Source organism: Lepisma saccharinum, chromosome 26, assembly GCF_977018435.1.
Source record: "Lepisma saccharinum chromosome 26, izLepSacc3.1, whole genome shotgun sequence".
NCBI classification, from domain to species: Eukaryota; Metazoa; Arthropoda; class Insecta; order Zygentoma; family Lepismatidae; genus Lepisma; species Lepisma saccharinum.
The window spans coordinates 28,278,671-28,302,950 of record NC_139254.1 but is presented as its reverse complement, the minus strand read 5'-3'; the positions used below and the strand labels follow the sequence as shown (position 1 = coordinate 28,302,950).

Here is a 24,280-nt window from a genome sequence, read left to right as displayed (position 1 = left end):
ACATTCCTTGTATATGCTGCACCCTGGTGCCGAATGTAAGAAGTAATGCAGCTTGGATCAAGGTTCGCACCACAATGTTCGCACACCGCAGTGAACATTTTCGGGCTATACTGGCCAACCAAGCCCCTTAGCTGCCAGTTCACAACACACAACACAGCAATTGTGTCCATCGCAATCCGTGGAACACCGAGGGAGTCAGTGTTACCAACTATCTAAAAAAGTTATCAGACGTGAAAGACGTCGTGTCAGTAAATTGTGTGTGTATACTCGAACATCAAAAAAGTATTATTTCGAAGAAATATATGTGTGTGCATTTAAAATGTACGTAATTTAGAACACACATGAGTGTTCACGTGCTCATGCCAACATTATCAGGCGACGCGCCTGGGTGTCAGCTGTGTAGCATATGGTTACACAGTTCCATCGGGAACAAATTTATTGAGTGAAGTATCACTTCGTAGGTTTCCGAAGAACGTAGACACACGAAACCTGTTGATACAAGCAGAAAGAAGATAGGATTGGTACCCGGAAAGGATTTGCACGACTTGCATTTTGTTACAAGCATGTTGATCCTTTATCTGCGTATTGTGTTGTGGTGAAAAGCACGCCTATTAATGAGGTTTCAAACCGAAGCGACACGCGACAACAGTGGTTCGTACCGAAGTGACAAGCGACACAGGCCCATTTAGTCTATAAATAAACATTTCCCGCTCATGGGAAATCAAGTCTCAGGCGGCACGCCATTGGGAATCTGAGCGACACGTGCAGCTTGTCGTATCGCTTCGGTTCGAAAAATTTCATTGATCACTGAGGATTCACTTTTAAGTGGCACGCAGATTACACACAGAAGCGACAAGCAACAGCCCCTTTACTCTAAAGGAAACTATTCACTTTGCATACGAGTACAACAGACCGAGGCGACACAATGCATGGTACTGACAAAACAACAGTCCAGTCCAAGCTACACGTGCATTTTCTCGTGGTGAATTTGTTCGAAAGGAAGCTTTCAGACTGCAGCGATACGTGTGTCTTGGAAACCAACATTAAAAAATGAACACCACCTTCCGAATTAAAGCGACACGACAAATTGCAGGTGTCGCTCGTCGCTTGGACTGGGCTGTTTTATCATTACTGTGCATTGTGTTGCCCCGCCCTGTTATTTGCGCAAGCGTGCTGGTGAATTGTTTGCTTTAGATTGAATGTTTCTGTGCGAAATCCCGATATCGCTTGTCGCTTCAGTCTGAAAACTCCCTTGTTGTTTGAAGTAAATTCGTGCAAGTGAAAGTGGCATGCCATATCATAGGTTTTCCCTAAATCCCTCAGGCGGAAAGGCGACGTTGAAAGCACATATATTTACTAGCATTTGTTATGTGTCATTACTAGGGAACGGAACTTTATGTGCTAAAAAACTCAGAAATATTTATTTTTTATGTGTCATAAATGTTGAAAATATGTGATAAAAACAGGAAAATATGTGACAAAAATAAAAACATTTGGTAACAAAAACAAACTATAACATGCATTTTAAACACCTGAAATTAGTTTCTAAATGATTACCTCTTAGCGACCTATTTTTTGGAAGAGTTGCAGCGGATCACCATAGTTTTTTCCAAATTCTCCATTGTAAATCTGTGACGATTATCTCTAAAAAGCATTTATATTGTGAGAAAGATCGCTCCACGTCACAAGAAACAATTCTTGCATATTTGAAGCACGAAATGTCACTAACGCTGAAGTTTTCCAAAGCTTCCTCTTCCTCTACTTCACCTCCTTCCAAAACACATGCAATTTGGCACAATGTTTGAAAACCTTGGTTTTTCCCCAAAAGTTCTGTACATTTAGACATTTAGATCCAGTGAGTTCTTTCAGTTTCGTTTCTACTATACGGACTTTACCAATGGAAGCTGCCAAAGTGTTCGCGGACGATTCAAGCTTTCATATGGAATTAGAGAGAATGGACAGGTTTGTTGAGATGTATGCCAATTCGACTTTTAAGGAGGGCTCCATCAACAGTTCTTGCAGAATTCTTCTTTGTCGAGATCATTTACAACAGATACATTTTTTTTCAAAGTTCTGGGCATAACATCTGCATCGCGTAACTACAGGTGTAGGGGGAAGGGGAACCTCAGGACATTTTTGTTCAAAAATGTCTATTCTTCTAGGCGACTTGATAAAAACTTTCTTCCCATTTGAAACCAGTTTATCGACATTGGGAAAAAGAGCTCTTATCTTTTCACATATTCTATGCAACGCATGCGCGACACATGTAACGTGCACCATTTTGGGGTAGCTAACGGCAAGACCACTGCATGTAAGCTGCAGCATCTGTCAAGAGAAGAACATTGTCAAATTTTATGCCTTCTGGCCACAATAGCTGCATTGCTTCATTAAAAAGCCTTGCTATCGTTACGTGTAGCTAGCCCCAGCTACTCACAGCTATTTTCTCCCAATAGGATCGTAGGCGAGGTGCCAGAAGTCTGCCAGCGAGGGTGTTCAAAGACAAAACAAACCTAGCACTCTCGATATGAAAGAGGTGGGGAGAATAAACATTTTTCCTTCGAGGATTTCGAGGTAGATGAAGTCAATGAGCGATTTTATGTATTTAAAATGAAAATTCGCAAAATATGTATTTACATACGGAAAACTGGAAAATATGTGTTTTTATGTAAAATAAAATTTGCTGTGTTGACATATAAGGCTATGATCAGAATTTTTGCAAAAATGAGGGTCTCTATCTTGTCGCAGAAAAAACATTTATTTACCTGAAGTTCCTTTCCCTAGTCATTACTTCTGCAGATTTGTTGGCAAAGATTCAGTTAAACCTACTTTATAATATATCACTAGTTTTATAGAATTATCTTTCCCTCACTTTTCCATTTACAAAATAATTGAATATATCTAATCTTTGGTACGTTTTGAGTCCGTCGTGCGTGTACATGAGATACTTGTATGTAGTATACAACTGGCGGCTACAAAGACACGTCATATTTTAATAATCTGCTCTGCAGTTGATCATCCGACGGATTCTAGACGTCCACTGCTTCATAGTAGAACTTTAACAAATACCTTTCTTGACTATCTTCGCACAACTGATGAAAACAAGCGCTCATTTCTTACTTCGTATGCTGGAGAATCTGCACTGGCAAAAACGGGGACTGGCCTAAACCGGAAGTTCCGGGGGGACCGGGCAAGACCTCACCAATGTTTATGTTTACATTTTTAACATGGTCCATATTAGGTTCTTATCATTGTTCTAATAATAAACCTAAATGCTTTCGTAGTTAGGTTCTATGGTTGGGTTAGGTTCCGTTAGCATTAAAATAATATCGCTAAATGCTTTCTAAAGAAAAAGGTTCTAAATTACCGGTCCATTCATTCCTACCAATCATAAACTTGCATTTTTCTCTTCTTCATCTGTTCTTAAGATTTGTAACATCCTTTTAGCTTTTAGCAGACGAATTACGTGGCAGGAGCAAATTTGACGCTTATTCTTACCGCTGACACGTGCGTGGCATCAGACTCGGCCAATTTTTTTCCCGATCCCGATTCCGACTTTTCAGGATCCCGCAACCCCTATTAATTTTCAATGGGTACACTCATCACTTGACGCCTTATTGAAAATTAATCTGACAAGAAAGATAAAAATATTCCGTATTGTCACCACTACATATATAATCTGTGGTGTAAACAAATGGCCTACTGTAGTCATATAATCTGTGAGTAATTTTTGTGTTCTAGAAGGTGCGAAAAAAACTGTATTTGTATGATATTTTCATACAGAGAGAAATATCACTATGGACTCAGTTGTACTTCAGAAACAAGTTCGTGATAATGCAGAAGACCTCAGTTCTTTCCTGAAAGACCTTGGTAACTGGGAAGCAGAAATGAAAAGGAAAGACTGTGAACTTCGCGGTACTTCAAGCGAACTTCAGGTAAACCAAGTACAAGGTTGAATTTCAACTTTTGATTAGGCACTTTATTGAATCGTAGAAAGTTTTGCTAGGACAAAAAGAATGAACGTTGTAATAATTTAGACACATTATTGAACCTTAAGTTTTGCGAGGAGAAAAAGAACATAGACGGTAACAGTTAGATATAGTGAAAACACATTTCTTCAAATTTACAGGAGAAAAGATGGGAAAGTACTTACGGAATTGAGTTCCTGTGGACTTTTGGAAGCTGGGAATAGTGTTTTTTTCATTCGTGCAACTTATACGGCCGGTAAATAATGTAATTTTCGAGATTCATGTATCTCTGTTGCACGATAGCTCGTGCCACCATTACCGTCGACTACGTGAATCAAATGTTCCGTGCGTTCAATTATGTAACCCCCTGTCAGTGTTAAACCACGCGGTAGTTTTACAAGATTACGTGTGAGCGTTTTTTTGTTTTTTTCAAATTTAATTTTCTGTTTGCCTAACCTAACCTTCCGCGAATGGTTTGTGGTTGAATTTTAGCCTTAAAACCCTCATTTTTCGGTTAATAAATGTTAGTGTAGCAACCACGCGGTAGTTTTACAATATGTGACGTGTGAGCGTTTTTTTTTTTTTTCAATTTCATTTTCTGTTGCCTAACCTAACCTTCCGTGATTGGTTTGTGGATCAATTTTCGCTTAAAAACAGTTTGTGAATATTTTGTGTGGCATTTATCGGTCCATAAGTTTGGAAACACTGCATATCAGCTGACGACACTGCATATCAGCTGATGACAATGCATATCAGGTGACGATAGACAACGTCAGTGAAGATTTGCACACCGACCAATAAATACTTGGGTAAATGTCTGTTATATCGGAGACACTTTTCTTCAAATTTACGGGAGAAACTACTTACGGAAATGAGTTTCTGTTGCATTTATTTTGTCACTATGGAATGCTGCACAACAGAAAATAAGCACTTTTGATGTAATAAAGTAGCCTTTTGTGCGTCAATGGTTTGTGATGACATAATGAACACGAAAATAGGTATTTTTTGGTTAAGAAGGTTGCAACACTGCATGCCCACTCCCAATCGACAAAACACAAGCACGACGCGTGATGATCCACAGCTGTGCACGAAATATTCTGTGTTCCGCAACGGAAGAAAGGATTCAAAAGAATTACTTGTAATGTGAAAAATCGAAGTTATTTTCGTTTTTAAAAGCATAATGCCACCTTGAAATAGGTTCCGCAATACACAATTGGTAAGTACGAACCATTTGAAACTGAAAATATCCAATAGAAATGTGTCTCTGATATGACAGACGTTTACCAATACTTGTAATGTTAAAATTTACATTTTTTTCGGTGAAAAAAACATAATCCCAAGTTGAAAAATGTTCCACTATGCATATAAGGTAAGTACAAATGTAAATAATTTGGAAAGAAACGAGTTAAACGTTATATATAACTAGTACCAAAAAATATAAAAAGGGGGGTTTGAAATGCTGACAAGGGCTTACGTCATCAAACGTAGGCAGCATCCGGTTGCCGTAGGGCAAGCAAATGAAAGCAATGGCAATTGTGCTTCGGTGAGATATTTCTCTTGAAAAATATATACGATTTCCCGGTCAAATATATTCCACGAGGAAAGAAAATACCTCTGCGAACGTTGTAAACCTTGGAGAAACTAATTTCCGTAAGTAGTTTCTTGTATAAAATTGAAGAAATGTGTCTCTGATGTATGAAACTGTTACCGGTCACAGTTTCACTACCGTACTCAGCATGCAGTATTTCCACCCCACTGCACCCAAAAATACCTACTTAGCCCCACAAACCATTGACGCATAGCCCCACGAACCATTTTCGTTAAGGTGAGGTTAGGTTGGGTCACGTTTAAGTTACAATAGTTAAAAATTGGTTTACAAAAAAATATGAGTAGCCTCACACACCATTCTTGCATAGCCCCACAAACCATTTGCGGAAACGTACCTTCTTTAGTTACAAAAACACATGTTTGGAATCACTGACTGGGATTGACCGGGATTACGTCATCACACACAGGCAACATCCGGCTGGAAGGAAATGGATGCAAGAGCTTTCGTGCATCGGCCACACATTTATATCGAAAAATACATGATTTACTGGCAAAATTCAATGAACAATGCGAGAAAACACTTCCCCGAACTTCCACAACTATAAAGAAACTGCATTCAGTAAGTAATTTCTCCTGTAAATTTGAAGAAATCCGTTTGTCCGATATAAGAAATTTAGCCAAATATATTCCAGGATGAAAGAAGTACCTCGACGAACGTTGTAAACCTTGGAGAAACTCATTTCTGTAAGAAGTTTCTTGTGTAGAATTGAAGAAATGTGTGTCCGACGTATGAAACTGTTACAAAAAGAAAGAAAGAAGAAAAAAAAGCACTTGCGGTAACGGTTCCGATTGTTTTATGATTTTTCCTAGCACAAAGACTAATTATCATAGAATTATGGAAATCATTGTCACACGAAATTTGAACCTTCCTTAAAATAATGAGCACTGTTTTGACTCGGGGGGGGGGGGAGTTATTTATGTTGAAAAAAAACAACTTGAAAATTACATTATGCACTTCTTGTGGTCAGGATATTCTCCATCAACAAGCAACAGTAAATATCGTAGAAGCGTGGAAATGAATGTAGAAGTAAATCGAAACCTTAGTAGAATGCATTTAGAGACTTTATTTTAATGCTAAGGGAACCAAACCTAACCTGCCTAACCTAACCACGAAAGCATATATTGAACAAAAACCTTAAGTAATCGCTAAAACTCCGCAGTATGTGTTAAGACGTACATCGAAATCCAACCATGTAAAAATTGCATTTGTAGCATGATGAAATCACAATAAAACAAAAGGAACTTGGGCCTTACTTGTTTTGCCAAAATATAGTTAAATTAATACATTTACGAAAGAGGAGATTCGAATCTCGTAAGCGTTCGAGCTTACGGCCGCCTCAGTTCATGCGACGCATCCCCAGCTGTTCTCTCGCTTGCTCTAGGCCAGCATAGTCTGGCCTGTGCGTAGAATCATGCACGGAGAAAAAGTCTCCGCAGTTAACAAGCGAGGAGGTGGTAGCCCAGTGGTAGCCATAAGACAACCAGCCATGCCCCTCTTCGGCTGGCACAACGCGAGAGCTTTCGCATTGTGTTGACATAGTTGCAGACTTCACAGAGAAGTGACTAATCCTGACTGATTTGTAATACTCGGAGAAGTAATTCACGAGAAAGATACTTTCCTGCATTCTTGGCAAGAGTGAACGTAATATCATCCCCAAATTTATATAACTATTTAGATAGATGCATCTGAAGAGCCATTCAGACTTTTTTGTTATCGATTTCTTCCTTAAGAAAAGATATATCCCTTGCTCTCATGCACACAGACACTCACGTGTTGCAACTGATGTTGACAATATTGAAGACATTTTCTGTACAAAAGGATTGCCTAAATATCAAAGGAATTCACATCACCAGGGGATTTTTTACTTTAATATTTGTAAAAAATCGCATGGAAAATCTATCAGTATAAGAATTTCACTTGGAGATATAATTCAGTTTCTTGCATTGAATTCTAAAAATTGTAGATCTACAGTTCATTTAGCAGATAATCATATTTCAGTTGTTAGTAACACCGATTGTTGATGTACCATCTGCCGTGCTGGGGTTGCAAATTATAAACGAAGCAAGGTGAGAATACCGTGATCGACTCGGTTTCTCTAATTGTTCAGTGTTTTTCTTTTTAGTGAAGTGAAAGTGTCCAATGGTGTGTGAAAGGAAGGGTAGTTAGTAAAGATGAGTCAGATTAGAGCATTATTACATACACAGTTTTCCAAGGTACTATACGATATTAAATTTAAAGTTAAACAACTTGGCTGTCCCACGCCAGATTTAAACATCAATTCTATTTAAAAATATCAAAAAATGGTAAAGGTGACAGGCGTCGAAATTTTGATAGTCACATTTATTTTTAGAAACTCTGGCCGACCTCTGCACAGCATGCTACGATGCCAGGGATTGCAGGTTCAAATCTCGGCCTGGGCATCGGTGTTCTATGTGAGTGTTCACTCATCCTTAACTTCGCGATTAGCCAAAAGTAGTACAAATGCGAAGTAAAGTAAACCAATCTTAGGAACTCTGAATTTTTGTCTGCAATTTTAGTAAACAAAGTTCCATTAAAATTAGCTCTTTCATTAGATTTCTATGACATATGCTAGCGATCACGTTGACACTACCCATCATACTAGCTGCCAGCCGCCACTGATTAATAGACTTATATATTAAAAAATATGTGGATCATTAAAAAAATTAGTAAAATAAAGTTTGTGAATATATCTCGTTAACATAAATTAATGATAATCATTTTTCTCTGATGAAAAGGTGTTTAATTTTATCTAAATATTTATTTCAGAATCTTCCACCAGTTCGAAGTAAGAAAAAGAAGAAAGATGACAGCGAAAGTAAATCTGAACAAGCTGATGAGGAGGTGAAACCAAAATCGAACAAACCACAGATAATTTCTTCAAGTGATTATTCCAAATGGGACAAGTTTGATGTAGTAAGTTGTGTAATCACTTTGTCAGTTGACCTGTTGTGTTATTATTATTATTTGTGCAAGTAGCTTGATAATTTCCTCATTTTATAATATGCACACTGTTCATAAGTTTGTAAGTAGAATAACTATTTTTCATGATTACAAGATTTCTAACTTCAGTTCATATCAACTTCATATATTCCCAATGCGGATGGACCGTTTGGTCAGTATTATTCGAAGAAACTTGTTTGTTGTTAGATAAATTAATTTCATGCAGGCAATACATGCCAATGGATTTTTGGTAAAATTTTAGTATACCCGAAACGTATTTCTTCAATTTTACAGGAGAATGTACTTACCGAACTGACTTTCCGTACACTTTTGAAAGGTCGTGGAAGTGTTTTTTCCCATAGCTTAATTTATTTCACCGGTAAATCATGTATTTTTTAAGATTAATGTCTCCAATGCACAAAAGCTGTTTCCTCTATGTCCTTCCACTACGTGAATCAAATGTTGCTTGCGTTCGATGATGTAACCCCCAGTCAGTGTTTCCAACCACACTGTTGTTTTCCAAGAACATGACAATTTTGAAGATGACAATTTTAACTATGTTTGCCAAACCTAACCTAACCTTGCCATGCATGGTTCGTGGGGCTATTTATGAATGGTTCGTGGGGCTATGCATGAATGGTTCCTGGGGCTATTTATGAATGGTTTGTGGAGCCACGTTCGTGGTTCGTGGAGTTTTTGAACCTGGAAATAAATACAAAATCAGTAACACGAAAGTAGGTATTTTTTTTAAGAAGGTTGCAACACTGCATAACCACTGATCATGGACAATGCTGTTGTCAAGATTTCTGCGCCATATTGCGTGTAACGAACAAACAAGAATTCCTCGATATGTCAAAAATAGAGATTATTTGCGTGAAAAAATGAAATGGCACCTTCCAAAATCCTTAGGAATGCAGAATACGTAAGTACCAATGAGAAAAAGAAGAAAAGGTAAATGTTTACTATCCTTCGAACACCTATAACTTCTGAGTTTCGTCAATTTTTGACATTTGTAGTTACCTATCTGCTTCGCGGAACATTCTTTAACGTGTATTCATGTTTTTTTTGATCAAAGTAATTGCAATTTTTTTAAAAAAAGTGTTTTTTGTAACTGAAGAACGTACGTTTCCACAAATGGTTTGTGGAGCTTTGTGTCAATTATTTGTGGGGCTATGCGAGACTGGTGTGTGGGGCTACGCATATTTTTTTCTAAACCAATTTTTAACTATTGTAACCTATACGTGACCCTACCTAACCTTACCGGAAATGGTTCCCACATCACAAAAAACCTTCCAGATGTTAGACAATGCTACACGAACTTCTTACGGTAAGTAGTTTCTTCTATAAAAAATTACGAAATCTGTCCGAAGGATAGTAAACAAGTACCGAAGAAAATAAAGGAATTTCAGATGTTTCGGGGATACTAAACTTTTAATGAATTTTTCTGTGATCAGTAGGTGATTTTTGTGTCAATCTGTAGGTGATGCCCTTAAAGCTTTAGATGTGTACAACCACCCCTTTTGGAGACTGCAAGGAAAAGTTCAAATAAATCATGTAGAGTAGTCACAAGAAAAGCTTGCCACAAAAATCTGCGCAGACTTTCGCCAACATTCGGGTCAACTCGGTAGCTCCGCCCTTCGCCCGAACGAAGGTTGCCGCGTAGACGGATGTTTGCAAGGCGACAGCCGATCTAGGGGTCTCGACCGACTGAATGTTAACACACAAATTGAAAACTGTAAGAGGCGCAGCGAATTTAGTACTTTATTACAATTATGAATAATATGTCATTCTTCTTCATTAATATTCTGTGCATGTCTTCTGTTTTTTTCCATCGAAATCCCAAGCCTCGAACTATCTTGCTTAGTGTAGTTACACCACCTTGAAACTGTATATCTTCAAACAACTTCCTACGAATATTTTCCAGCGTTGGTCTCTCGGCATTGGATTTATGAAAATTGTGAATTGTTCGCCTTACCACACACTTATCAAAATTATCCAATTCACACTTTTTGACACATTTTGGTCTTCTTTTCCCCGGCGTTGTAAACTATTCAACTTCCCCACTTTTAACCGTTCTCGCTTGTTGAAGCACACTCCGCAGCTACCTTTCGGACACACCCGTTGCTTTCGCCACTTTCACTTGAATTTCTTTTACATTGCGAGGAGCACCTGTTTCATTTCTCATTTTTGATTTGATTTGATTTAGTTTATTTTACTTCGCGTTTTGTGCCTCTTGGCTAATTTGCGAAGATGGGGATGAGTGATGAAATGATGAAATTGATGAATGGACATTCACAAACAACCAAGCCCGACCGGGATTCGAACCCGGGACCCTTGGCGTCGCAGCGCGATGTGCTAACCACTCGGCCACAGGGTCGGGCTTTTCATTTCTCATGAATTTGTAGACGTTATAAATAACTTCCCTTGTTTGACTATGTAATGTTTTGGCACTTCCTAATTTAGACTTATGTGGGGCCATTGTTATGCTCTACAGCACATACACAGTCACGTAGAGCTGATATTTAAATATTTTAACACAGAACACCACGAGCCACCACAATTCCACAAGAACACTAACTCGCTCTTGCTGTGCGTGCACCGCGGGACGATACGTACCGCTCGAGCCGATGTTGAAGACTGTGCCCTGCAACGAGCGTATTTTCAAGCAGAGCAGCCCCGTGGTGAGCATTGGGTCACACAGGCGAAATCGCGTTCTCTGCGCATCAGTGATTGTGGCAAGCTTTTCTTGAGACTTCAACCAGATTTGTAGGCATGTCAGTCTTTCTAATCCTCCATGTGGCATCGTATCAATTGTGCTACGTACTACCTTAAAAACTGGAAACATTCATACTTGAATGAGTTTCTTAAATAGTTTAAGAGCTTCAGTTGATGTTCATTATTATTTTTATTATGTCGCCTACATATATATGTATATTATTGTTTTCTAGGATGAAGCCTGTGAAGCTGTTGATAGACAGAGCAAACAAGAAGAGGAAAAGCGTAGGCAAATGGAAAGAGAACTTGTGCAAAAATTGAGAGATGAAGCTTTATATGAAAAGGAAAAGGTATGGTTTGTTTAATAGATTTGTTTGTTTACATTATCTTATCAGAATGGGAGTTACAGAAATTCAATAGAGGGAAAGGATATTCACTCTCAGGGGTAGTGAATGACATTTATGTGACCTTATGCTAGTGTAAATGGCACTTATATAACCAGCTTGAAATAAATTATGTTAACACCCACAGGGAGTGGACTATCACATGGTTTTCTTGAAAACCAGATTTTGGCTCAAGTGGGACAGTGTTCTTGTCTATGATTATTGTGTGTTTAATCCTTTATCGGATGCACCTCGAAAAGCAACACGATTGGTCACGCTGTATCTGTGAGATACAAGTATGCTTGTACTAGCATATTCATGGTTACTTCACCTTTTTATTTTAGTAAATACAATGATTCTTAACCTTGAAAACTATTGTTTAGCACTCACTCTACAAACATTATTTATGTGTCACTCTTTTCATTGCTGACAGACTCTTATCACATGATACACTCATTGCATTCACCATCACTGCTGCAGAGCATGGAACAAACAAATTCAGCATTTTTCTGGATCCTAAAAGTCCATTCTACAAATACACTGTGCTACCATTGACCCGATCAAAATCAGTCGTTCTGTATCTCACAGATAAAAAGCCTACTAAGCCCATGGACACCAGGTGGAGACTGTGGTCTTCTGTATTTAGACAGAGGGAAGAAGCTACTGAGATCCACCCACTCAATCATTACCAAGAAAGTAAGCAATTTTAGTCTCGTGTATTTCACAGATACAGTATGGCTGATGGAGGGTTAATGACTTTGAATTTTATAATTAGACATAAGCAAGTTACTAACTTTTTCCACGAAACTTATTTGTAGAGATTCTGCCACCATCTGCTTGGGAACTCCTTGCTTCACTGCTGGGCTGGCTTCCAGTTCCTGTCGTTTCCCTGAATGCCGCATGTAGCCAGTTCTTCTCCTGCATGACCTGGGTTTAAGTTGTTGCAGTAGGGGAAACCAAATGTGATGCGCCTGAATATTAAGATCATGTGGAAAGTGCATAATTGCATGTGTCTCTTTGATTTTGGTGTCAGTCAGCATGTGTGATGGATGTATGCCTGACTGAAACGTATTTGATGTTGTGTTTGTTGAAGTTGAGGTGCTTTGCTAGTCCGGTAGTTTTTTCCTTTCTTTCTTTCTTTTCATTCATTCATCAGATAAGGCTTCTGATTGATCTGCCAATGTAATGCGAATTGCACTCACACTGGGCATCATATAGTCCTGGGTTGTCAAGGGGTGAGAGGAAATAAATAAAGGAGCGGCAGAAATTGACATATTGACATCGGCAAAAATCCGATATTTAGACCGGTACAGATTATACTAGAGTTTTACCTTCTAATAAGTTTTATATTTTAGTTTTGTAAGATTTACTGAAAATTAGGTTATGATCCATCATTATTGTAGAGTTTTGTAATAAAATTATTGAAACTCTCATTCAGAGGATCAACCTAATTCAAAATCGGAAATAAAACAGTACATTGCTGAACCAGGATCTGCTGTTGTATTGGAAATTCAAAAATGAGTATTGAAACCTGATGCAAGTGCTGAGAAAATACTTGGGCATACCTGCTGCATCAGTATTCAGTGATTGAGTGTTCAGTGTTGCTGAACAGATTTGCGATAAGAGAAGAAGTAGGTTACTTCCTGAAGTGCTTCCAAAACTCGTGTTTCTGAAGTTGAATCTGGCAGCAGTAAATTTCCAACATTAAGAACAGGAATTCATTTTGCATTTCAAAGAACTGCTTTGTACTAATGTAAAATCTCTTGAGAATCCATGTTCTTCTTAAAGGTTCACATAACCACCTTTTGTAGATGCAAATGTACATTCGCATCTCTTGAGAATATACAGGGTGCTCGGAAATTCCCCTTACAAACTTCTAGGGCAAGTAGAGGGGACTGAGTAGACAATATTTGGAATAGGAACCCATGTCCGGAAACGTACCATTTCCGTGCTACAACCATGACAATGTGTCGGATGTGCCTGTGTTGGTAATCAACCGGGTAGGCAGTACATGACATCAGAAGATCACCTGATGACACGTGACGTCTACAAATTGTTGCGTTCCACTGTTGAAACAGGTGTTGATCATTGAATACAGTAGTACGTTTCTTTTTTGATCCCTTGGCATTGTTACCAAATAAATTTGTTTGTATTATGGACTGAGTCACACGTCATTCACTTCTGTACCTTACGTAACAACTCATTTGACATGGTTGTAATAAATGATTACACTTTAGGTCATCAGGTGATCTTCTGACGTCATGTACTGCCTACCCGGTTGCATACCAACACAGGCACATCCGACACATTGTCATGGTTGTAGCACGGAAACTGTACGTTTCCGGACATGGGTTCCTATTCCAAATATTGTCTACTCAGTCCCCTCTACTTGCCCTAGAAGTTTGTAAGGGGAATTTCCGAGCACCCTGTATATGTATATACATATGATATGCAATACAAATGTACATAGCAAGTTTATTTTTGTCATTCTGAAAGTAACATCCCATTTCTGTTTAATAATCTTATGTATCAGAATCGGTTAAATATCGGCAATGGTATTGGTTCAAAAAATTATCGGTGAGTACATCGGCATCGGTAAATTTTCAGTTTTATCACATCCCTAGTATGATTTAATATACCAGAAAAGGGACCAATGATTATTGGGGCCTCCCCAATGGCACAATAGTAGTAGCGTTGTTACCTTGTAATTAAGGTAACCTGGGTTCAATACCCAGTGGAGCCACATAGTCGTTAGCGGCACGCAGGGAAACAACATTAACCGGAAGCCAGCCCAGCAGTGAAGCAACGAGTTCCCAAGCGGATGATGGTGGAGACCACCAAAATGAATAGAACCTATGCAAGGAAGTTTCATGGATAAAGTTTGTAACTCGTTTATTTCGACCGCGTATTGTATTCCCCAAACATGAATTAGAATTTTAGTTCAGAAGAGGGTAAGAACTCTAATTTTTCACGTCTCAATACTTGTAAGAAGATGTTGACTAGACTTTTGTATACATGTTCATTTCCATACGATAGAACTGTTACCTTATGCTCAAGGTGTGCTTTGTTCATTATTAGTGAAGCCACATTCCATTGGTACATGTCCCACTTGAAACTTCATCTTGAGACATCATCAAACTTTCACCAATATCCTTTGGCAAGGTCCATATATTGCAAGATATTTCTTTGTTAAGCAGTAATTGTGTACAGTGCAAAATTAACCAGTTTTCTCCAGTAGCGTAACTAACACGCTCTGCACACACACACACACCCCTCCCGTGCAACTTTCAGTTGTGGACCCCTACTCGTTAAAATAATCCAGGGTTCCTATGCATCTGGAGAACAGGGAATTTTGCAGGTCGTCTGGAAATTACGTCCATTTTTGGAGTCTGCAAGAGAAAAAGTTGCTAAATGAACAAGCAGTTCACTTCCACTATTGGATTCAGTTCTTGTGATTTCACTCCCAAAAAAGATTCAGTTTAGAAACTTGTTTCTTTCCTTCTTATGATTCTCAGTCTTGTGCAAAATTATGGTTCCTTTGCATTTCTGTAATAAATTTTCACTTTTATAATACTAGATATTAGAAAGAATATCAAAGTAAAACTTGCAGTCCAGATATCTGATTGATAACTCAAGTACATTCACAATATGGTCATAATTATTGGAAAGGTTGGTGAAGATGAGGTTATCATTTATTATTTTATAGATCTTAGTCTTGTTGGTATTTACTACAGAATTCCTATAAGCAACAAAAATTTCTCCAGATGCTGTATACTTATAAAGCAAAAAAGCAGCATTTTCTGACACTATAAATCTGCCAGAAAATGAAGAATTGTGTATGGTTTAAGAACTTTTTCTGTTGTTTTTATAGTGTGGAGATCTGTTTTGGTGAAATAATGTACCTCTGTTACCTTAGCGTGAAGGCTAGATGCACATGATTGTAGCACCCAATACATTTGATGCCGATTGTAATTGTACTCTTCGAATTTTCACGTGTTCTTGTGTGTGTAGAATGAAATTTGCTAAAAAAAGTTGTGAAAGTGAATATTCATAATAATTAACGGATTATATATTTAATTGAAAAACACAAGGTTCAAAAGCAAAAGTCATGATGATAAACATGCCTGGAATAATTTCATTTTTAGGCTGGGAAACCTGGAAGGGTCAGGGAATTTCATAATCAAAAAATCGTAGCAACCCTGAAAATCTTTCTTTTCTAATATTAATTCATGCCTATTTTATATTAGATATATACAAATATGAAAATACATACATGTAATTTGAATCAGTGTAAAAACTCGTTCGAAAGGTTAAGACAAACTAAAAAATTATATGTTATAATTGTGTATGAAAATACACTGTTCAGGGTTCCCACACACCTGGAAATCTCAGGACATTTGAAAAACTTAAAATTCTCAGGGAAAATCACCTAATTGCTCAGACTCAATGAAGTGCATCTGAAAGACTAGAATATGCCCCTGCCTTTTGATAATAACAATTACAATTGTTACAACTTCAGTAATTTACTTTACACAAGCTGTTTTGAAGACATAGGTTTTAGATATATCTTAATTTTGCATTGCAGATTAGTTACTATTGTGTCCAGTTGTAAACTTCTGTTTCTCAAAGGTGTGAAAATATCCGGCTCAAAGTTCCGATTGTTAATTCAGAATTAATCATGGTACACCAGCGTATTTTACATGGTCCGGTTTCTATTATGTCTGTTAACACATACTTCAGTGTTTTAGTGATTACTTACACGCATCTTGTCTTAACAATGATTTTTCCTTTCCATACTCTCATATATGACTTTTGTTCTCAAGCAGCCATTCATTCACTTTCGTCTTAAGTAAGGGCTACTGCCATTCATGTGTGTGGGATGCAAAAAGTACGAGGTGCATTTCAAAAGAAGGGGCCGATATTTTATGGGAAACAAGAAAGTATGTTTAGCAATATTGTATTATTGGTTACTAACATGTACATATCCACTTCATGGGCCTCCCCGATGGTGCAGTGCTAGCGTCGTCACCTTGTAATCAAGGGGTCCCGGGTTTGATACCCGGTGGAGGCACAAGTGGTTCGGATCCCACTTTAAACTGTAGGTCCAGTCCCAATTAGCCTTACTGTGCATAAAGTGGACTTAAAACACCAACTAAACAAACAAAACAAATATCCACTTCATTTTTGAACATAAGTCACATTATTTTCCAAGCACTTTCATTTGTATACCCTCTGCATAAAAGTTTGTGCCTGGGAGTTCAGCTTTTTTATACCCTTTGCATAAAAGTTCGTGCCTGGGAGTTCAACACTGTCATTTTCAACACCTCAGTTTCTTCAAATCGTTGAGACGAAAGCCACTTTTTTAGGTGCAGGAAGAGGTGAAAGTCACTTGGCGCAAGGTCTGAACTATACGGGGGGTGATCAAAAAGTTCCCATCCAAACTTCTGCATCGTCTGAACAGTGAGGACCGCAGTGTGTGGTCTGGCGTTATCATGGAGAAGCACAATTCCTAAACGCAACATTGCACGTAATCAGTTTTGTATGGCGGAAAGTGTTTCACATTGTGCTTGTGATGTGATTGTTTTCCCCAGTTTCAGGAAATCCACCGAAAGCACGCCCTGTTGGTCCCAGAACACAGTTGCCATCATTTTTCGTGCAGATGGAGCTTGCTTGAACTTTTTCGCCTTTGGTGAATTTGAATGATGCCACTGCATCGATTGTTGTTTGGACTCAACACCATTGCCACACCTTTCCTTCACTCATTATACTGTCACCATACACTTCACACAATTCTCGATGAATTTGAGCAGCATTTTGTCCTTTGGCGTGAAGAAATTGAATCACAGAACGGACCTCGCACCTGGCGGGATTGTGTATGCGCTCAGCCATTTTAACATGCTCCAACACACACGATAACGAACAGCTGACTAGCGAAAGTATGGTTGCTGGATAGCCAATGGACCAAGTGATGTTATGTTACTGTGCAGGCACGATGCGATCACTGTTGCCAGTCGGTTCTTATAAAACATGGGCCCTTTTTTTTAAATGTGCCACGTATTATGTTACTAAATGCTCTTGATGTTAGATTAGGTGTAGGTCTCTAGGCATTGACAAAAGATCCATAAATGTTAGGTGGGTCAGGTTTAGTGCTCTTAGCATTAAAACAATATAGCTAAATGCTTCCAACACTTGATCATATGATAAATCTGGTCCCAAGCACAAAACCCCCTTCAAATCTCCCATAAAATCCATTAAAACTCTGTGTCTGAGACAACTGGACACCAAGGGTGGCTGCTCAATGCAAAACACGGATGCTCGTATAAGCTACTTTTCAAATCATAATTTCTCCAGTACATACTACTTTGTGAAACTTTTTAACTGTGCTAATTAGCTTGTCCAACCTTGAAACTTCCTCCCACAACTGTTTTAGTATTCTAAAGTACTTCCAAATACTATGATGGTACTTTATTTTTTAAGTATCTCAAAATTGTTCATAATTTTGATGGTTTCTCAACAAAAAAAAAAATACATGGCTTTTAACTTATTTAGGAACCACATTAGTTCAATGAATTTGAGGGTGCACAATTATTTTTACTTAACAGTCTTGGAAATGTAAAATTTAGGGGTCCAAAGTGTCACATCTGAAAGTTGATTTTCAAAAATTATTTTGCAAATTAAACTTTTTCTTTGCAATAATGAAAGTGCAGAAAATGCTCTCTTAATATTCGAAATGTAAAGTATTTTTAAAATTATCAATTAGATTTTAAATTGAAATTACAATTAAAAAGCATTACCTCCTGTAATTGATTTCTGTAAGTCTTTATTTTCCTTGTATGGTCACTCGGGAATTCCCCAATCATTATTGATTCATTGATTGATTTTGTTTATTTAGCGTTGCTTTTCTTCCACATGTGACTAATTGTGACAAGGACAATCACAAACACACGTGAACTCCACACAAAACAAACTACTACACTGGTTGTGAGTCCTTGTTAGCGTGGTACCTGGACCCGCAGCCTTAAAAACAACACTAACAAAAGCCCTTAGATTGTATGAGTTGTTGCCATCCCCTCATAAAATTTATGATGCCACCCCCAACAGCATACGAGAATTGCAGCGTATCAGGACGGTAGTTCAGCATAGACTTTCTACGAAAATTAGTTAAGTTCAAGAAAGGGCAGTGTTCAGGAAAACATGCTTTCTCTTAAACAGCAAGTTTTGACAATTGAGCTAATAAAAAAATTGCAATGCGTTAGTGCTCGAGGGTTAATGAAGAACTGTATATTTAGGAATTTACTTTGCAAAACTGTTGCGTGCGAATTGTATGATAAGAATAATAACAAAATGGCAGAATATTACCCTAAATTACAGACAACTTATAAATATATCAGATTGGTAAAATCATCAGTAGTATTAGTGATACACTGATATGCCAATACCATTATAGTAACAATCTGCCCCCATCTCTAATAATAATAGCCAGAGATCCCAGGTTTGAATCCTCACCTGGGCATGTCACATCAATTCCATCATATCACTCGTCATCATTGTCGTGATTAGCCAAAGGTGGCAGAAATAACAAAATAACAAATAATAATAATAACAAAAATCAAATGAAATTTAATAATAATAAAAGAAGGTAAGAGTGGAATGGCTATGAGGGGAAATGGAAGCTATTGTAAAATATATTTAAAATAGTATTGCACTGTATATTGACTACTCTGGGAAAAAATTGAACATTTTGGAAAATTCAGGAGAAATACATTTCAAGTTCACGTAGGAGCCCTGCTGTTACTACAAAAATTACAATATTGCTAAATGCCCATTACCAGTCCTGTGTTTTTTGATGGAAGCAAATTCTTCTGCTAGTTTGATGAAGTCTGGTTTTCGAAAGCGATCGCTCTCAATGCTTAACAACGCCAGTCCACTTGTCGTACTGTTGTTATTGTGCTTCTCAAGTACATTTTGATGAATATTAACTTGGAAATCAACCTCTCAGCTGAAGAAGACGTTACAGGTAGAGCCAAATACAGCATATAGGCATACGTCACGAATGCTAATAGCCAGAATGTTGTTTTCTATAAAGAGGAATTCTGCTACTACGCTGATGTTTTGATTTCAGTTGACACTACATTCCGAAAACAATCAATTTCTGTAGCTATAGTGCAAGATGCATCTTCTTCATATTTCTTCCAAAAATTAGTAGTGCATTTCCGTTAGGGTGGTGGGGCTTAAAAACTAAAAAGGTGAAAGTTTCTTTGATTTGTTTCATACTCTCAAATCTATTGTTTACTTGATTTACTAGAATATATAAAGCACGGTAGAAAATCTTTACTTCAAAACAATCCAGCAAGTCGAGAAAGCCAATATCTTCTGCCAGTTCGTCCAAGAAGGTTTTTTTTTTTTTTTTAACTTCTCTTATCCATTTGGTAGAAATTGTAAGTATGAACAGGGAGCAGTGAAAGTCAGAGTTACCAGCCTGTCGTCTACTCTTAGCGACATTAGCTATTCAGCTAATGAAGGTTTTCTTCTAATCTGGTAATCCACTTTCTACTTTTCATGTGATTAACATTTTATGTTTCAGTTGTGGGGTCATAAAATATACGGTAATATGTTCAGTTGAAAATATATTTTAACGCACAAAGGAAAACTTTTGTCAAAACAAGGATAGTAGTTCACCTACTTGCTAAAGAAGTCTTACTTTAATGTAAAGCATTTGAATACTTAATTTGTCTCTCACACAGCATCTTTGGGAGATTTCACAGCAAGTGACAAGCAACAAAGCAACCTTTTACACTGTAACAGTATAACAGGCTGCACAAGTTTGTATTCAATTGGTGAAATACCATCTGACACACTAAACATGTTGTTTGGTGCTTTAGTGTGAAATCTTCCTTTAAACAGAAAATCAATCCATTATACTGTAAACATTATTAAATTCATTCTGTTTTGCAAGTTGTTTTTTTTAATATTATCCTTGAATTTAGTTTGAATATTGTCCTTACTTCTTCTTATTATATGATAGAAAACATTTGATTACATGTATAACCTGGATTTGTTTATCATTAATATTCTCTTTCTCCGCAGGGGAATCGGTTTGTTAAGGAGCAGAAATGGAGTAAGGCAATAGAGTGTTACACAAATGCTATTTCAGCCGATCCATATGACCCTATCTTTTATGCAAACAGAGCCCTTTGTTACTTCAAAATGAGAGAGTAAGTTATTGTCCTTCTTGAATTTCTACATAGATTTTAAAATTGTATATTTATGGCATGCATATAATGAACATAGCTTGTTGTTCGTGCAAAAAGTCAGTTTTCACAGAATTGTTATGTAAAGAAGGTTCAAATGAAAACCTTAAAAGTCTGACAACAGATATACAGCAGACTGTATGCAGCTCAAATGTACATGAAGTATCAACTGTTATTTATAAAACGATCTCAAGAATGCACCATTGATCAAGTGTGCTTCAAAATGCCATGTTTGTCATTTTAAAGATGGCACCTCCTCTACACACTTGCACCAGTTACTTGCCCTCTGTCAGTCTAAAACTTACAGAAATTTCTCGGCAAAGTTCAACAATCACCTCAGTTCGCAAGCTGATTGGTGGAAAGGCCTTTGCAGTGGCTGATAAGTGACTGCATATGGACCCCAAATATTATTTCTTCTGGAGGTATACAGGCACTAACTCAAACTTGAAAATATATATAGATAAGCAACTGGTCTGTGTTAAACTGCAGGAAACTTATGCAACCCTACATTCAGAAATCTACTAGATACCATTGCTTTCGGACATTTCTGCATGTTCATTCTGAGGTAAAAAGAGAACTCATAGGTGTACAAAGCCCATAGAGAGCTCCAAGCATGATTCACAATGTTGTATACATCACTCATCCATTGGAGCATTCAGTTTGCTATGGAGAGAAATGGAATCTTTTTTGCCGTTATAATCTGTATAGACAGTGGGAATGCTGTTCTTTGCGATGATTAGAAATGTGCCAAACTCCGTTGCAGAATGGTTAGGACAACATGTTATGATGCCAGGGGTCCCAGGTTCAAATCCTGACTTGGATATTGGTGTTCTTTGCGTGTGTCCCTTCATCATATCATCACTCATCTTCATTCTCTCACTTAGTTAATAGTGACAGAAAAGCGACACAGAAACCAATCAATCAATTAAATAGAAAAGCCAGGGGTGTAAGGAGTGACCTTCCACGTAGTACACCCAAATGTCAACCTCACTTCCACATTAGTACACCCTGGACTGAAGACTAATGAGGCTCTGGCGACTGGCCCCATGGCCAGTATAATTTTGTTTGTGTTGTCCTGTGTTTTGTCCTTATTTGTGCTGAGTGTTCTTTGCAGCCTCGGCTTTTAACGAAAGTCAGAACATTTTAATATTTTATGATTTTAATTAAGCAACTTTAGAGTTGTTATGTGTAACGGTAAGGGGCTGGACCCCGTATAGTGTGACGGGTGCAAAATAGCCTTAATGCTGACGCACCCAAAATTTTAAAATCAAATCAAATCAAATCAAATAGAGAAGCCACAAGCTTGGCAAAATATAGTATGCCAACCTTGCAGCATGCCAAAGTGAGTAGTACCTTTTTTATTATTATGTGCTTGGCACATGGCATAAGCAAAGCTTTAATTACTTTTGTCCAAGGTGGATTGATTAAATCAGGGTGATTTTTTTTTAAATCTCTGATTTAAATCACCTTAAGGAAATAATTTATAGAATAATGTACATAAGGAATTTTTAGATACAGAAACTCTTTTGCTGAAAGTACATTAATCTTGTAATCATTGAATGGTGTTTAGTAGGCTCAAAGAAAGGGAAAGAAATATATGTAAACTGTAAATACACTTAAATTTCTATTTTTAGAGTTCAATAATATTTATAGACAAAATTAGTATTATATTTTCATTAGGGCTGAGCCGATACTCTCACCGATACCGATGCTTGAAAATTACAATAATTAAAATTTGTTCAAAATATTGGTCAATATTGGTGTGTAAAGATTCTTCTCCAATTTTATATATGTGTCAATTTACCAAGAAATTTATTATCATAATAAATAATCCATTAGCGCAACAGCCCAATATCGGGCCAAGGCTTACCTACCGACTGCTGGCCTCCCTCCCACGTGAACCAGCAACGGGGCGTGGAGATCTGCAGCCAGACTAGGGCGACGGGTGGTCAGCCCGACCGACCCCCAGCCGTTGTAGGACTTCGCGACTGGATTACGCTCACTCACTCGGAGCTCCCCAATTTCCTCACGATGGTGGGTTGCCACCGGCCCTATACGTAAGCCGAATAAATTCCGACCAGAGCCGGATTCGAACGTACGCCATCCCGTAGCGACGATCTGCTTTAGAATATTCAAGAATTGAATCAGATTATTAAAATTGATATCATGCAATCGCAAAATATACAAGGCACGTCCAGAAAGTAAGTTCCGTTTCAATTTATCTCCGCTGCAGCGCTGCGATCGCAGTTCCGCACATGCGCGGTAGACGCTCTGTATCAAGGAGAAGAAACGTGAGCCATTTGGAGATCGCTGTCAGTCACGTACGCTTTGTTGTGCTTCTTGACAATGTCGGTGTTGATTGAAAATCCCGCCGCTTGTGAAATCAGATCTGTGATTCGTTTTCTGAATGCGAGGAAAGTGAAACCAAGTGAAATTTATCGGCAAATTTGCGATGTTTACGGACCAAATGCGATGAGTGATTCAATGGTGAGAAGATGGGTCCGACAGTTCAATGACGGACGTAGTGATGTGCACGATGAAGAACGAAGTGGGCGTCCATCTTTGGTTACAGAAGAACTGGTTCACGCGATTGATGACAAGATCCAGGAAAACCGAAGGTTTACAATTAGTGCTCTCGTTATGGAATTTCCCCAAATTTCACGATCACTAATGCATGAAATTGTTACCGAAAAACTGAAATTTCGTAAACTTTACTCACGTTGGGTACCAAAGATTCTTACTGAGCAACACAAAACAAAACGGATGGGTAGTGCACTTCAGTTTTTGACCAGTTATGCTGAAAGCGGCAAAGAATTTCTGACACAGATAGTCACAGGAGATGAAACTTGGGTTTCTTACGACACCCCTGAAAGTAAGCGGCAATCAATGGAATGGAGGCACACTTCATCCCCAGCAAAGGTTAAGCCGAAGCAAATCTTGACACCTCGAAAAATGATGTGCACAGTGTTCTGGGACTGGAAAGGCATCTTACTCATTGATTTCTTACCGCGTGGTCAAACAATCACAGCAGATGCTTATTGCGAGACACTTCGGAAATTGCGCCGCGCAATACAGAATAAGCGCCGAGGATTGCTGTCAAAAGGTGTTGTTTTTCTTCACGACAACGCACGACCACACACTGCAAATGTGACGAAAAACCTCCTACAGGGATTTGGCTGGGACGTGTTTGACCATCCTCCGTACAGCCCTGACCTCGCTCCTAGCGACTTTCATCTGTTCTTACATCTCAAGTCTTTCCTTGGCGGTCAACACTTCAACAATGACGACGAGCTGAAAGAAACTGTTTCCAACTGGTTGAAGACACAGGCGGCAAATTTCTATGAAGAAGGTATACAAAAACTGCCACGCTATGACAAATGCCTGCAAAATTTCGGC

At 38.1% G+C, this 24,280-nt stretch overlaps 1 protein-coding gene across 1 annotated transcript in view; it reads left to right on the top strand.

Annotated features, from left to right (window-relative positions):
- Window positions 1-3,705: 3,705 nt before the first annotated feature.
- LOC145979534 (RNA polymerase II-associated protein 3-like) overlaps window positions 3,706-24,280 on the top strand; it is a 41,032-nt gene continuing 20,457 nt past the window's right edge. Inside the window, exons 1-4 of the mRNA XM_083112490.1 lie at window positions 3,706-3,932; window positions 8,362-8,508; window positions 11,484-11,600; window positions 20,721-20,848. Of these exons, the coding sequence (XP_082968616.1) occupies window positions 3,795-3,932; window positions 8,362-8,508; window positions 11,484-11,600; window positions 20,721-20,848 (530 nt within the window). The 5' untranslated portion in view covers window positions 3,706-3,794. The remainder of the gene's footprint in view (window positions 3,933-8,361; window positions 8,509-11,483; window positions 11,601-20,720; window positions 20,849-24,280) is intronic.